This window comes from Sesamum indicum, linkage group LG9 (assembly GCF_026168435.1).
Source record: "Sesamum indicum cultivar Baizhima isolate 11 linkage group LG9, ASM2616843v1, whole genome shotgun sequence".
Lineage (NCBI taxonomy): Eukaryota > Viridiplantae > Streptophyta > Magnoliopsida > Lamiales > Pedaliaceae > Sesamum > Sesamum indicum.
This window is the reverse complement of record NC_142665.1, coordinates 4,961,592-4,978,736: the sequence shown is the minus strand read 5'-3', so window position 1 is coordinate 4,978,736 and position 17,145 is coordinate 4,961,592. Positions and strand designations below refer to the sequence as shown.

Sequence of the window (17,145 nt, the reverse complement as noted above, 5' to 3'; positions counted from 1 at the left end):
ACTCTCAGCCAATTTTAGCTGTGGGATTAAGGAGTTCTGGTGGTGGGTGGAAATGATCATGCGGTCAGGGTCAAGGAGTCATAATCAATGCTTTTAACAATCACACAATCCACGGCAGTGATTGCATATCACAAATTTTTTCCAAGAATTAATCTCCTAACATATTTTAATTTGTTGGTGAGTTCAACAAAGAAACCCTCAAAATATTTTCTTTCCCTCACCACTTTCCTTATCTTTAAGGGAAAACTATAATTATATATCCTGAAATTTAATATAATTAAAAATATTTATTTATTATTTAAAAAAATTCAAATAATTCCTTCATCTTAAAGTCCGTCTCACAACGAGCTAATTCTGTTAGTCTACGATAGGTTTTCATCTTTGGATTATAAATTATAATTATATGTATATTTTTAAAACTTTTTAAAATAATTTTATGGACTAATAGGCCGTACGGATTATCTACGTTACCTACCTCAAAACTTTTTGTATTTTTTAAAGAATTAACAAGAATAAAGTAATAATTTTCACTTTACAATGTATGATCCGGCTACATATTTATTTTTTATTTGAAGAGAATATTTGTAGTTTTTTATAAAATTATGGGATATTCAAAATTATGTCAAAACTCGAGATCGATAGCTATAAATTACTCAATTTTTAAAACAAACATGTGATATAAAATATAATTATTATATATATCAATCTTGTATCTAACACATTTTATACATTATGTCAACTAGTTATCGTACCTCCATTTGATATATAAAATAGTTTTTAAAAATAATTTTCATTTAAAAAAAGAAAAAAGATTTTAGCTTCTAACACAATATCTTATATGATAATCATTACTCATGATATGAGGTTTCTTAGGTCTCCTTAGGATTCCGAGACTCGTGGCCTAAGAAAGATGATGACCATCCGGTTGTGGAAGACCTTACTCAGACCACTCCACTTTGTTCAAAGTGGCCTAAAAAGAAATGTTGACTCAAAATGTTTAGTTCTTGTGGCCATCGGATCTCAGAAGATATGTGATCGATGTGGGAAATGGTAAGTAGTAATGAAGATTGTGCTAAACATAGGGTAAAATGTAGACAACCCCCAATGCAGTGGAATATATGTACTTTGCTTTCTAATTTTCTTTAAATATTTTTATATTTAACCTTTTAAATTTTTTTGCACTTTATATTTTCAAGAAATAATGATGATATACTCCATCCCTGTGTGTACACGTACTTGAGGGCGATTTTGAATTCAGTAAAATTGTAAAGGTTAAATACAGACAGTCCCCTAACGTATGGAATCATTTGCACTTTGTCCCCCAACTTTTTAATAAAAATAAAATAAATAAAAAAGATAGGTAAAATGGAAAAAAATCCAAAAAATGAAGAAAAATTCAATACATTATTTGCAGATAATCAACTTTATATTACAAGATAAAATCAAATAAAAAAGAACCATGAACTTTCTACAATATCAGGTATGTGTATGGACCCCTAAACCGAACAAAAAAATTTTAGATTTCAATTCACAAACAAAAAATTTCAAGACAAATACAAAACCAACAGAACGTTGCAAAGATTGAGAAAAACACAAATGCGAAAATAAGAAAAACTCATGGATACAAATAAAAAGTTGAACTTCAACAACCGAAATGAAAAAAATCATGAAAGAGTGTAACTTCACAACAAAACTAAATACACTACTATTGCACAAAAAGGGAAAAATCAAACCAAAAAGATAACGGGAAAAAAATTCGTGTATTTCTGTCGGCACTACCATTAAGGATAAGTGTGTATTTTAGTGTGAGCCAACATTAGGCTTGTAATGTGAAATGGTTCATCTGCAGATCAAGCATTAAATTTTTTGAAAAATTTCTTCTATTTTTTCTATTTTTCAGAATTTTTCTCCATATCTTTTTCTAATTTTTTAATTTCTTTTTTCTTTTTTTTTTGGTGTAAAAAGGTTTGGGGGCAATATGCAAATGATCCCATACATTGGGGGACTATCTGCATATAACCCTTACAATTTTACCGAATTCAAAATTGCTTTTAGATGCCTGTACACACGCGGATAGAATATTCCATTATTATTTCCCAAAAATACAAAGTATAGCAAAATCAAAAGGTTGGATGGAAAAATATAAAGAAAAAAGGTTAGGGGACAAATGACCCCACACCTATAGTGCATGGACAGTGTACACGGTGATATGAACATGATACAAAACGGATATCGCAACATAAAAAATTTAGAACACGATATGGCACTGATACGTCTATATAATGTATATTTTTATTATATATTCTTAATTTCTCATAAAATTAAAATATACAATATGAACAATATCAGGATAAAATATAAAATATGCATGTCTTACATCTATATTTTTAACCAAAATGTGGCTTCAAATATATATATATATATAATCAATTTATTTTAAAGAGTATGCAATAAAAAATATTTAATATTCAAATTAATTGAACTATCAGGACCATCTCCAAAAATTTTAGTAATTTCTTCTCAAAATTTTTAGTTGAGATGAGTGATTAACACAAAAAATAGCTTAGAATTTTTTGAAATTATAAAAAAAGATTCAAAATATGTCCAAAACGTGTTGGACTTATGTGTTCTTTTTCATTTCTTTTTTATTTTTATTTTCGGACACACGATCCACTTATCTATCACGTGTTCGAGGAGTGTTAGTTTCCTACACCAGGTCGGATAATTTTTCAAAATACTCATGTATTATAGCCCAAATAGTGGGAGGATGTCTGCATTTTACCTAATTTTTTAATTGATTTATTACTTGTAAATACAGTACGTGGATCGATAACACCGCCACAGGCTGGGGATAAATTCGTGGTCGGGGACGCAGTGTTCCACCGCTTCAGTCTGAAGATTCCAGAGTGGTGGAAGCTTCGATTTGATATTTCCCTTCCACCACCTCTTGGCGGAGTTACTAGGGGTCTTTTCATAGAGGCAAAGCTCTTTTACAGCACAATTCGGATTGCGCATAGGTATTTCCTGTTCGTTGAAATCTGGGTACTACTACTTTATGCACTGTTTATTAGTTATGTAAATATTTATTTTCTTTTATGTATCGTACTAATGACAGTGTATTTCCTTTCTTGAAGAAGTTTTACAGATGGGACATGCCTCCAGCTCAAATGAGCCCTGCTGCCGGCCAGGTGGATTAGGCTACAGCTCGAAAAAGAAGAAGCCAACATGACTTTCCAATGAGATAGTTGGGTAGGAGGATCAGCTGGACAGGCCATCCAACTTGGTGCAGGTCTATGGCTATTCTTGGATAAAGAAGGCTGTCTTGAAATAGATTATTATGTTTCTTTCAATGTTATAATTTCTTTCTAATTATGTCTTCTTTTTTCTTTAAGGAAAATTTTCAAAAGCTGGTGGATAAGCATACCAATTAGTGCGCCACCCAAGACGGGAAGGATTGTGGCTAACACCAGTAGGTGGATGCAAAAAGGGTTTCATTTTCAGGATGAGATTAGAGCCTCATTCTGCGTCTCAATTTAGTTGGTTCAGGAAGAAGAGTTTTTTACCAACTCCATCATAATGACATTATTTGTACAGACACTTCATCGTTTATAGTTGACTTATCCAAGTCTTGCCCCGGTGGTTTCCTGCACTTGGTGGCTTGTACCTTGAACCATCACCAAACTTGCTCGACTTGGATACGACAATTCCCTTCTATTACAACATACAATCATTATGCATTAATCTTCACAAATGATATACCTAATTATTTATCAATATTCTTATGTTGTAGTAACTGAGGGAATAGTGTAATCACGAGGCAATAACTCACTAATTAAGACACTTCATCATAACATCTCTACAACAAATTGTACCCAATATTAATATTCACAAATCTAGCAACCAGTGATAAATAGGAGTGGTTCTCACAAATACTGTACAATGGGTTGTAAAATCAATTCGACAGTTCAGATACATTAAGTGAAATACTCTTTTTTAATTAAGTTATTTTTTTAAAAAATGTATATATTGAACTGCCATGTCATCAATTGGCTTTGTATGGAAAGTTTCAACCCCAAAGTTATTATAATAAATGGAAAAATGCATTATTTCGTGTTTAATTATGTATATTCAGCCATGATCATTATCACAATGAATAAACTAGCCCTGATGCATATCGACAACTAGGCTGCCATATCTATTATGCTTCACTGACCCATAGTTATCAGGTTAATTTACCACGATGGAAAGCTAACTTTACCAAAAGATAGGATTTTAATATAATACATCAATTCTGTGATGATCCCTCAACACACGTGGTGCCAATGCAGTCCAATTATCAATAAAAAGAATTGGACAACTTCTTTATTTTAAAATTGAGTGCACTGCTTTTAATAACTTAATGCATACGAATTCCACATTTGCCTGAAATTTTTATTTGTTCTAATGGTTTTGGTAAAGAAAGATAGCTTCATTGTTGGATGGAATGGGGAAGATAGGTGCATAAAATGATAATAGTGTAGTTCATTGTTCTAATGGAGTGCCAGTGATCCTTCCATTCTAGTATCAGTACTTGTAATTTTGATTCTATAAATATACTTATTTTAATTTTGACCATTTTAATCCATAAATGATAATACTGTAGTTCAGTAATTTTTACTTTTCGAGGATAAGATTATTGTCGAAAATTTTAAAATTAGCCAAAGAATCACACATGCATGTAGGACTTTTTAACTGATTTTTGAATTTTCGACAACAAGTATCCTCAATTGCGTAAAAATTAAAAAATTAATAGATTAAATATCTAGTAATAAGTTTAAATGATCAAATCGCCAAATACTTATAGTCATAGGACTGTGGCCTCTTTTATTTGACATGATGGAATTTAAGTGGATCAATAACTATAGAATTATAATTCAATCATAATTAGCTATTTTAGCTACTAATATCGTGTCAATTCAAATTCAAAACAAAGTAAACAAAAAATTAAAAATAATTAAGTGGGATATCCCGACTCATACCTCAAAGTAAAAATGAACTATAACAATTACCAAAGCCACCCAAAAAAGGTTTAAAATGAACTAAATAATTAATGCTAATTATAAGAAAAATGAAAAATTAAGTACTGCAACTGCTAATTAATTTTCGACAATTATATGGGAGCGGGCAATTGAGGATTTACGACCCATCAAATAGGCAAGTGGTACCCTTTAATAATCAACATGATAAAAAACCCCACTTTCTAAAGATACCACCAAAACCCTAAATATCAAGCTTTATGTGTTTGGACCATATCTAAATAATTGGATGAGAGACTTCTGCGTCACAGCACACACTATACATATATTCATATTTCATACCCACCCATCATTCTTTCAAGGTCCCATATATATACTGGATTCTGGGACTATTATATTTGTGCACCTATTTCCATGTCCGATTCCTCACACCAAAATTTTCAATACTTTCTTGGTAAATTCACTTTAAAATTTAGGGTAAATTCCATTTATCGATTCCAAAATTAGGTTTGATTATATAAACAGTCTCTATTCTTTATAAAATTAATTTTAAGTATATCTTTTAAAAAAATACCGATGTAATATATACCTTACAGAGTATCAATAGATGCATTTGTAATTTGTAATTAACATATATATATATATATATATATAGACATAATAAAAAAATATAGATGTAATTTATCCTATAATTATTTTATGCATATGTAGAGCAGCAGAATACAAATTTCCACTATTGATCACAAGATTACATAATTTTCATGGTTGATGATTTTGACATGATGCGATTTGGAATTTTCTGCCCACTCCATAAATAAAAACAATCAAAACCCACTCTTTGTTTATTTGAAAGAAAGAGAAGATAATATTAATTATGTAATCCGGACAAAGGAGAGTAAATGAGCAGGAAACAAACTACTAAAGTACATTCACACATTAGATGATTGATTACAGTCACGACTTGAAAGACAAGAGTGCTGACAAAACATTAACAACTGCTGAATCCGAAGATTAAAACTATACACAGAGTTAATTACTTAGAAGTAGCACTAACTTTCAACTATATATATATAACCAAATTCTCTTTGAAATAAAAATTGAACTTTTTTCATGTTAATTTAGCCAGTCATGTAATAAGGGAAAGAATGAAAGTGATCATCACCAATTGGCTGCATCGGCAACCTGCTTTCTTCTTCGTCCATGGACCACAGCTGCAGGGAGTGATCTGTGGGGCAGTAATCCCATATGGGAGAGGCCACTGCTTGGCAGGTCATCAGCTGGTTGCAATTTTCTTGTGAAAACTCAAAGTCTTCCCATATGTCTTCCATGGAATACACCTTGGGGCTTTCTTCGGCTTTCGAGCTAGTAATCTTCTTTTCTCCAGGCGCTGCAGCCATCAATTCCATCCCACCTGTGTCGTAAAAACTGTGCTCCTTAGCCTGCAGGGCCGGAGTACTGATCAGTTCTGCCGTAGGGCTATTTGAGATTGATGAGGATGAAGAGTTGGAAGACAATGAGGAAGCCGATACCGATGGAGATGCAGCGCCCTTCTTCCTCTCCTGAGCCATTTTCCTCATGTGAGTCCTCCAGTAGTTCTTGATCTCGTTATCGGTTCGACCGGGTAATTTCCGGGCAATTCTTGACCATCTACAAGTTAATATATCGTGTAGAAAATTTTAGTACAAACAAACATGATCAATAACATATGATTAACACATCAGTCAAGAGAAAATACAGCTATAATTAAAGCAATCATGCATCAATGACATCCAAAGATCAAGAAAGGGGTTGTCGGCCGCTTCCCGAATGATATTTTCCTAAAAGACACAACTCCGCATGGAAAAAGAGGTTTCCAAGCATAGGAATCAGCGCAAAATTCATTGTTTGCAATCAACTTAGGTTTAGCGTGTGATGTGTGTGTGTGTGAATGAGAAGAATAGGCAGGGAGGGATGATGAAAGTGAACCTGTTTCCATATTTGGAGTGAAGCTCGAGAACAAGGCGCTCCTCATGAGGGGTCATCTTACCCCTTTTGAGGCCAGGGTGGAGGTAGTTAACCCAACGCAGCCTGCAACTCTTGCCTGTTCTTTTCAAGCCTACAACAACAATTCATTGGGATGGTTAAATTCATTTGGGGTCGTGGTGAGTGCGATGCCCATGCCCAAAACAAGCATACCTATATATTCTGTCTCCCGCCAACCGGCAAACCTGAAACTTTTGCTATGAAATCCCATCGCCGGTCGCCGAACAAGTTCACGTATAGTACCAGCTGAACATCTTCTTGTTCAGTCCATGGCCCTTTTCTTACTCCTTCCTTCTCCATCATATATTCTCTCTCTCTCTCTCTCTGCGCTACACGGAGAATCTCAAGGGTGGGCTGCTGATATATATACTAAGGATTTCTATGAGTGATCTCTTTGCATTAATAAAAATTAAAGTTGGATTTGATCAGTGGTGTATATGAGAAAAGGACCCTCACCCTGCGACTTGACCAATTGATGATTGATAGCAGAATATGGCTGAATGATGCAACCCATTATAGAGTGCAATTTTTATTATTTCATTTTCTTTTTGTTGGGTTTAGAATAAGTGGCTGATATTTTGATGTAACTTTCATAACTAGCACAACTTTTACAATTCACTCTATTTTTTGTAACTGCCCATTTTTTTTCACATCCGTACAATATTATCAAGTGTACGTAGAGCCCATCTCTAGTTAGAGGCTAGAATTTCAAAATAGAATCCAATTTGATTTCAAAAGTTGGTAAATAAGATTCTGATCCGAGTTGGAATTGCGATTTATAATCCAGTTAAATAAAGAGTGATAACTGAAATTTTCAGTCTGAAAGATGGGTGACCCACAACACAATTATAAGGCTTGTTGAGATAATTTTAAATTAATTTTTTCAATACCTAAATTAGAATTCGTTTGTGAGAAATGTTGGGGTCGAAATAAATGTTTAGCACTAAGCTGGCAATCTGTCAAAGACCATATAGAGCCATGTGTCACCATGGCTGCCTTTGATGCCCTACGAATCAATGATTGTCCGTAAGAGTTATTGGGTTGAACGCTCATACGCCATTCAAATAAAAAGATACAAATTCTTGCCTTGATATGGGATTTTATTAATTTTGAAAGACTAATTCAATTTTTGTTGAGCTTGTACTATTTAGTCCCAATCAAACTACTTATAATACTCATACTATTTTTTTTTTAAAGTTATTACAATATAATATTAGTTAATTCAAATTTCTTTATATATATATATATATATATTCTATTATTGTATATCGATTCAACAACTCAAAATTTCATTTGATTAACACCCAAATGAAACTTCATAAAAATGAAACTTCTTATTGTTACTTCTTGTGGTCTACTTTACAAAACTGAAATTGAATGCTAACCAAAACAAGAAAGTGATAATCACAAGCATATTTTATCATGAAAGAAATTAATAAGCAATACACACACATGAAACAGCCTCACGCCACATATCATAAAAGGTGGCTGTCCAACAATACTAGCTAAATTAGGGAAAATTTATTTTCTTAGTTAGTTAAATATATTTAATATTAATTTTAATTTTGTAACTATGACTTTTATTATTAAGTCCTTTTAATTTAAAAAATGCTAAAATTTAGTCCTTCGATGATTGAAGTTTTAATTTTTGGCCCAAAAATGACATGACATGCCAACTGAATATTTTTTTTTCGTTGTTTAATCCTACATAACTTTACACATAAATTAGAAGAGATTTTGGATATAATTATACTTTTATTAATATATATATATATAATTTATAAAAAAATATATACGTCATCCTTGCTCCCCCTCCCCTCCTTCACCTACCCCCCTGCAGAGGGGGGTGATGGTGTCTTGTCATCCAGATCGGTAATAGATTTGGACAACAGTGTCGTTTAGAGGTTCGATTGCCACTGCAATGGATGACGGCCACCCTCAACTGTGATGGGTTACGGTCACTCTCCATTGTGATAGGCGATCGCCATTGCCCAGAGATGAGGATGAGGCGACACGCTTTCATCTGCAGGAAGGCGTCATTACCACTGCAGGTAGTCACTTAAAAAAATATATTTAAAATTTAATTATAAATAATTAAAAAAATTAAGAAATAAAATAAATTCTTAAAAGAAAGTTAAGAAATATTTTTTAAAAAATTAAGAAAATTAATTTACTTTTTTAAAAAAATTATAAATAATATTAAAAAATTTAATATTATTTATAGTAATCGTTCGGTCATCTTTCGCTATAATATAAAACTTGAAAATAAAGTTTTATTACACTACCAAAAATTGACTTTTCGTTATAATATAAATTACCATAATTTAAAAATTATCGTAAATCAATATTATTAACAACGATTACACTTATATTTTTCTATAATTAATCAATATTTGCTATAATATTTAGCTATAACTAATGTTTGGCTTCATTTACAGAAACAACAGCTAATGATCATTACTGAGCCATGATTAATTTGAAATCGTCATAATATTTTTAAATATAATAATTAACTATATCAAAAAATTATTTTTTTTTTGTCTGTGCTATAAAATTTGAAAAGACTCAAGTTAACTTATTAACTGGAAATTCTTGGACACAAAACGGTTGGTTGACAGTTATTTGATTAATTTTAATTAGTTAACAAACTAAATAGCTTGCACTACTCATTAATTTTTGAAAAATAAAATATTAAGTAATGCATAAGAAAAAAACGCAAGAGATTTGTAATTGATTTTGAAAAGACTCATAATTTTAATTTAAGTTTTTGGTGATAACTTGTAATTGCTCAAAATTCCATTGAAAATACCGTTGTAATTTGTCACAAATGTTATTCCAACCTTTTGTCCATACGTTATTATAATAGTAAATAAACTATTACAAGATAACTCGAACCATCAAAATTCATCTTAGCTTTCATTGCACATTTGTGACGAATACTGTTGTCACAAATATTTGGTCGCAAAATTGTTGGTGAAAAATACCAAAATCTAGTCTAGGGTATACTGTCGCTAATTAGCGACGGCCACCCAAGCGGGTGAAACCATTTTGGTGATAACTATGTCATTGCTAAATTTGTCTCAACCACTTATAACTTACATTTTGTGAGGAAAAAAGTCTCGTTATAAATGAAATTTGACACACTTTGCTACAAAATACGAACCCAATCACAAACTTTGGCGATGGACAGCTAAATGCATTTTTGGCCCAATAACTTAGGTTATTTAACGTTTTCGTCCTTTAACTTTTTAAAATAATATTTTGGTGTTACATCTTTTTAATTTTATAATTTCAATTATTTCTTTCATCGGAGTTAACCATTTTCTGCAATGGAGGTCAACTCCAATAAAAAAAAGGGTGAAATTGTAAAATTTTTAAAGATGTAAGACCAAAATGCTACCATATAAAATTAAAAAATAAAATCGCCAAATAACTTAAGTTAGGAGACATGAAATGCAAGTAAGATGTTAATAAATTACAAAATTTAGAGATCTACTCCTTAATTCTTTCATATTAATATGCCAAGTTCCTAAATATTCTCTTTAATCATTATGGTATACTACCCTAATAAATTAAATGGACAAGAATGCCCGTCAAAAAGGACGAAAATAAATAAAGCCCCGAGCATCCACTCACTTTTTCCTGCAACCCGACCCACATTGAAAACCCCAAATTTGGACAATGGATCCTTCGACAACATCTCGTTATGTTGCCACGCAGACCAACTATGTACAGATACTTGGGCCTATAAATACAATTTTCACACACATTTATGGTACGTTACATTTACTATAATTTCAATAAGATTAACTACACTAATTCGCTTGTGACCATCTCTAAACCTTCACTAGTTTAAACATAATTAGAAAATTTTAATAGGGGAGCTCCCAACTCGACCCGATCTCCCAGAGACTCAAACCAATTTTGATCCAGATCAAAATATTATCTTTACGAGATGGTCAAACATTAATCAAATGAGGAGTTGAAATTCATTAATCACATGGATCAATCATCGGAGACTGCACAGTAGGTATGGGCAGTGTGCACCACCCATATTAAGTAGCAGCCTCTAGAATGCACTTATACAATCATTCGAAAATGAAACCACTATATATATATACATATAAATAAATATAGTGGGGTGTTGCATCATCATATTCGTTCTGCTATGACTTAACAACATTAGGTATATATATATATATATATATATATATATATATATATATTAGTTATAGTTCCAATCAACATTCAGCTTTCCATAATAAGAGAAAATTAACATTAGATGTCTGAGAAAAGAGTAAAAAAGGAGTAAGGTTTATACTATTTTCTGCTATACTACTCCTTTTACTTACTTTTCTAGTGATAAGTAGTTCATAGTATATATGCACCTACAATTTTGTTCAGGAGTTTGAATGCATTAATTTGAGCCATCATTTTTTCAAACTCTAAAAATATTAATCGATAAAAAACACCTCTGAAAAAAGATTCAGCAATGCGATCATCACCCTAAATTTTTAGGAAAAAAAATGGAATATGATCCCATCTAAAGCAAGAGACAGTAAAATTTCTTTTTCACAAATTTAAGGATCGTGTCGTACTTTTTTTAGTTAGGAAAAAAGTAATATACACTTTCTTACAAACTCTTTCTAAAAAAAATTCTTACACAAATCCATATTTATATTAGGTTTACTAATTAAAACACATTAAAGATATTGGATCATTCTAGAGAATTAAAACTATATGTATATATTGGGGGGAGGGGGGGGGGGGGTTCTTGGTTTGGGGATTGTGGTGGTGAAAGTGGGATTTGAAAGAGAGTGACCAAAATGACGTGTTAGCCACCATTTCATGGCCACTCCACTCAAAACATTCACTGTCCTTATACATCAATTTTTAAATTCAAATTAATGTTAAGATGAGATAGGTACATACCAAAGTTTTGTATGTTCTTAATATAAAAATACCAATGTATAATGACTTTATACCATGTTGATTTTATTGGGTTAAATGCAATTTACTTCTATGTTAATAGATTAATGCAAAAAAGTTTTTATTAAAGTATAAAAAAAATCATCAGAACTTTTTTACACCTTTTCATTAATAAAGGGAGTAATTGTATTTATTCCTGATTTTATTATATATTCATAATTGATATTTTTATTTTCAAACAATATATATAAAAATTACACAAGTAATACATATATACGTAGTTCGAGTATATCTATATATTTATATGACGAGGTGGTAGATGTATGGCGAAAAGGTAAATTTGTCGAGGTGATAATTGAGTACCATTTGTATCTTCTTGTTTCATTATTTTGTCGTTCATGCCTCTACAAAAAATAAAAAAATAAATAAAATATAAACATTGTAGATAAATAAATTTTTATTTGTAAATCAATGATGACAATGGTGAAATATTGTATTCTTAGACTTCTTTAAAAAATATGAAATTATGATTTTCCTCAAAATGATTTTAAAATTACACTTATATTCCCCTCAAAAAATTCATTGTTTACACCTGACTTATTTTTGTTAGGATTTGAAAGAAAATATGTTAGCACAAAAAGCAAAATAAAAAATTATGTATTTTTTTTTTTTTGTTAACGTTAATATTTTTCATCCAAATCCTAATGAAAACAGGTTACGTATAAATGGAGAATTTTCGAAAGGAGTGTAAGTATAATTTCAATTTTTTCTGGTGGGAAAGTATAATTTTGTATTTTTAATGGTGGCTTATATATAATTAACCCTATTAATTATTACATTCTTTTCTACATTTATATTAGAATTACATTATATGAAAAGTTAAGTTTAATTGATATTTTAATATATATTTTATCATCAAATCCAGTGTCAACAAGTGTTAAATTGAGGTATTTTGACTAATCTAAGCATGCTGCAGGGACGCAAGCAATTTGTGCCATGTTGATCTGTAGTCGGTCAAATATTTATACTAATCCCTTTATAAAATTACAGACATTAACGTGTTACATGAGCCAATCATATGAAGATACATATTTGATGTATTATATATCTCATTAAATCAAATTGTAAGAAATAATACTGAAAATGTCCATTATATGATTCTTTTCAAACACTTATGTAAAGAAATCCCTACTGGAGTTCATTTGATACACAACAGAGATTGAAAATTAAAGCTAGGAAAGAAGGTTTCAAGGGATTTGCTCTACAAAAGTCCGTCAAATTCAAGAATATTTTAAGACAGCAATATTTAACAGGAAATATCAAATTGTGATTTGTAATTGCTGACGCTAAACCCTCGAATTAACGAAAAATCATTCGTAAAGGGCGTGTAATTCATATACCCTCTAGGCCTTTATTCTCGCATTTTGTATGATCACTCGTATGCATATATTTGCTTCGTGAATAAACATGGTGGAAATTGTTGGACAGAATTTGTAGGTAGAGTGGAGATTAGGACAAAGTTGTCGTTCTCAGAGTTATCTGAGGTCGTTTGGGGGGATCGAAGATTTAGACGTATCATTCCTAAGAGTTTGGATATGGACAAAGTTTGAGGGATCAGTGGGAAGAATGGCAAACATGCATAGCTCACTTTCAATCCCGAACACATAATTATGTAATCTGCACTGCAAAAGTTTATCGTTGTTTATGAAGTGCGGTACTAAATTTAGGATGAAAATGGACCCTACAATCATGATTAATCTTTTGTTATGCTTAATCAATATATTCATACTTACCACTTACCGCAAATTAAAGTGTGTATTTAAACTAATGATTGCACTCCCTTTATTAAAAATTTAGGTCCGGTATCAGTAGAGGATCTGCACATTTTATAAATGGTCGGCTCAAAACGACCCATAGACCACCCGAATAACTCGGATTGAGAGCTGTGGATTATGGAACACGTGACATCATCCTAAATGTGCAGGATATCAACCGTACACTTGTCCAAGACTATAAATACTCTATTCACACTAGTCATTAGGTATGACATATTCAACCCTTATTTATAAACTATTTCATCTTTTATTAGATATTTGATACCATCAACTGACTTGATCGTTGAAGTGACTATACTAAACAACCCACAGAATACTGACATTTGTGGTATAGAAAATTCCTGACCTGGTACCGGAGTATGTGGATTGAAACGACACTGGCCGAAACCCATTGACCCTGATCATAATCTATTTTTATTTTTATTTTTCGAGGCAATTATAAAGTACAAATGAAATTTACTCTTATACTTACAGTTACTCAAGATCTATTCCTATTGAGATAGTTTTTCAAGAATTACAAGATCATCCATCAACTACTTACATCAGGTCGAAGTCTATAAAACATTATAAAAATATTATCAGCTACAAGTTTTATTCTTGATTAAAAAAATAACTTCGGATCCACAATTATTGAATTCGAATAAAATATTGAGACAAATTCTATAAAATCCAACAATCATATATAGCATTATTTTTTAATTATTGTTTCTTGGAAAAGCACTTCACCACAATACTGACTTCACTCTCAACGCTCTTCTTATCATGGTAAATAATACAGTAATTAATTACTTCAAATGGCTAGTTTTGGTTATAAGCTCTACAACAAATCGTCCAAATGATCCTGAAATTATGTCCTAACAACGTGGTATTAAATTTCAAAATGACCTGTCAAAGATTCATAAATATGAAATGTTAGTCATGTCCTAGTGGTCAATAAGCAAATGAAGTGAAGTCCAAATGGCATCCACTAATAACCCTTTAATTCTTCATCCAGTTAAGTGCGATAATTAGTAATATATATATGATGATGATGTGATGATATTTGCAACAAGATAAGATATTATATTGTTCCCAATTAAGTACCCTATATATCATCTTTTTTTCATTTGCCTTCTTATAATAACTTCTTTCTCTATTTTATTTTGTTATTGGGGGCAGGAAAATGACTCACTTTTATTTATTTATTTTTGAATCACAAAGTGAGCACTAATTGTTTGAGATAATAAGTAGTTGTGATATTTTATCTTATATGGAAAGAAGAAGTGATCATGATATGTAATCAAATTGATAGAAGCAATTCTAATTCAAAACCATTAATAAGTAAAGATTGCGGGGAGTTTGTATAAGTTTTTGCGTCTGATGAAATATCGAGTTTAGGAATGAAATAAAGAAAGAAAATGGATTATATTTGCATAGCGTATTGGTGTATGAGAAATTAAAAGACGATGGATGATTGTCATTCGTATGTTCCTTCATGTATTCACATTATTGGTAATTTTAAAAAAATATAAAGTAAGGTGAAATTATTTCTTAAAAAATTTACCCTTTATAGTAATCTTTTTTAAAAACAAAATACTTTTTATTATTATACGGATGCGTACTAGAGTTCAGTAGCATCACACCAATGGAAGCATCTTCTTGAAGTACAAAGACTGTTAGAGGGTTATCCTGCAAAATAGGGATTAGCACTTTGATGCTAAATCAATAATAAAGATAAACAGAGTAAGTAAGGAACGCAAGACAAAACATATGACTTATTGGTTCAAATGACAGGAAAACATAAGTGGAAAGGGGGAGGGGAAGGGGGAGATAAAGAATAATAGTTTTTCTTTAAGATATTTGGTATGATTGTAAGAAGAGTAAATCTCAAATACTTTCCCTTGTTTGATACGAGGAAAATACATTGAGAAGAAAAGACTAATTATTATAATTTTACTGAATAACCTTTCTATTTATTTTATATCAGAAAATAAATTAATTAATATTATACTAATATAATTTTAATATATAAAAAATTTAAAAATCTTATTAATAAAAATATTTATCAAATAATAATAGAACACTTTTTATTAATAAAAATATTCATCAAAATGTGTATTTTTCATTTATTCTAAACTATTTAGTTTAAATAAATAAAAATTACTAACAAGATTGTTTACCTAATTGTTGACTTGGATGCAGTAGCTTTTCAACAATTTTGTTATCTTTTCTTTGAGAATTATGTACAGTATTATCAAGGGTGAGGATAAAAGAATTGAAGATAAATATTATATATATATAGGTAATATGATAAATAAAAATAAAACTATACTTATTGGTCTTTTTAACCTTATACTTCCAATTTTCCCAATTTTGAACGAAAACAAAATTGGACTCCTGGAGAAGTTTCATATACATCGAGTTTTACTTTACTTCCATCTCTTCCCTCAAACCAAACACGAAATTATCTCTTATACATTCAATTTTACTTCCACTTCTCTTATACTTTCACTTTTTACCCCAACCAAACACACTAAATGTGTAATTCAAGTGTGGAGTGCTGAAAATGTGAAGAAGAGTATTGAAACTCATGTATGGAGAGTAGAAAATAGTTAGAATTTGTGCAAACTTGATGAGTGAAAATATTACCTTATTGGCTTACCTAAACCCCCAATTTATAGGAGCAGGATTTGAGAGATTTGGGAGATTTGGGAATCGATTAGAAGAGGTTGAGATATTCCCAAAATCTTTAAATATGTTTGTGGGATAATGTTATCCCCTTGTTCACCATATCATCTGGTCCCACGTCAGTAGGAAGATATCCTGCAAAATTAGCAACATAATAGTCTAACATCAAGGAATTATTTACCTATAATATTTATCCAACCAAATCCAACTAACATGTGCATCCCTATCGGTATACTTTTAGGGTGAGGTGGCACTTGATGTGTACAATAGGATTGATGTATTGAATAAAGTGAATAGGCTCTAAACTTGTTGATATTGGGCCTGAACTTTTAGGTGTACGGTTTTGCATACAGGTGGCAAATAGGTAGGTTTTGATCAGATTCAGGTGGATTGATTTTACAATGAATTAAATTTAATTGGTGTTCAAACGTGTGGGTCCAATATGGGTTGATCCTGATTTGGTTGAGTTCAAAATAATAAGGTATTATTTTTGTGATAGAATTTGAATTGCAATTAAATTTTTTTTACTAATTTTTAATAAATTATGTGCCGTTATGATATCAAATATAATTAATTATAGCTTCTAATAATTGCTTTTCTCAAAATATTGTATTGATATTTTACCTATCGAAATCTCGATTCGATTGACATTTACATAATGAACACTCTTGAGAAAC

The 17,145-nt window shown here is 30.9% G+C and overlaps 1 protein-coding gene and 1 long non-coding RNA gene across 4 annotated transcripts; one reads left to right on the top strand and one right to left on the bottom strand.

The window, feature by feature from the left end:
• The first annotated feature begins 2,772 nt into the window (after positions 1 to 2,772).
• Positions 2,773 to 3,741, top strand: LOC105170664 (uncharacterized). The gene is made up of 3 exons (XR_848514.3): positions 2,773 to 3,017; positions 3,135 to 3,289; positions 3,393 to 3,741. It is a non-coding gene; the product is annotated as an uncharacterized LOC105170664 (long non-coding RNA).
• Positions 3,742 to 5,915: 2,174 nt separating this feature from the next.
• Positions 5,916 to 7,390, bottom strand: LOC105170662 (transcription factor MYB48). Of its 3 annotated transcripts, XM_020696568.2 has the most exons (4): positions 7,223 to 7,390; positions 6,981 to 7,110; positions 6,545 to 6,662; positions 5,916 to 6,454 (listed from the first exon to the last, which is right to left on the bottom strand). In XM_020696568.2, the coding sequence occupies exons 1-4, from the start codon at positions 7,338 to 7,340 to the stop codon at positions 6,134 to 6,136; spliced, it is 687 nt and encodes a 228-aa protein (XP_020552227.1). In that variant the 5' UTR covers positions 7,341 to 7,390; the 3' UTR covers positions 5,916 to 6,133. The 3 variants fall into 3 exon arrangements, with proteins under 3 accessions (XP_020552227.1, XP_011089822.1, XP_011089823.1); XM_011091520.3 differs by having other exon boundaries at positions 5,916 to 6,662; positions 7,191 to 7,383; XM_011091521.3 differs by having other exon boundaries at positions 5,916 to 6,662; positions 7,223 to 7,381.
• Positions 7,391 to 17,145: the final 9,755 nt, after the last annotated feature.

Coding starts and splice junctions, on each gene's coding strand:
- LOC105170662 (XM_011091521.3), bottom strand. CDS start 7,340: ATGATGGAGAAGGAAGGAGTAAGAAAAGGGCCATGGACTGAACAAGAA. Junction 7,111..7,222: donor TTTCATAGCAAAAGTTTCAG/GTTTGCCGGTTG, acceptor TTGTTGTTGTAG/GCTTGAAAAGAACAGGCAAG. Junction 6,663..6,980: donor CACTCCAAATATGGAAACAG/GTTCACTTTCAT, acceptor ATTAACTTGTAG/ATGGTCAAGAATTGCCCGGA.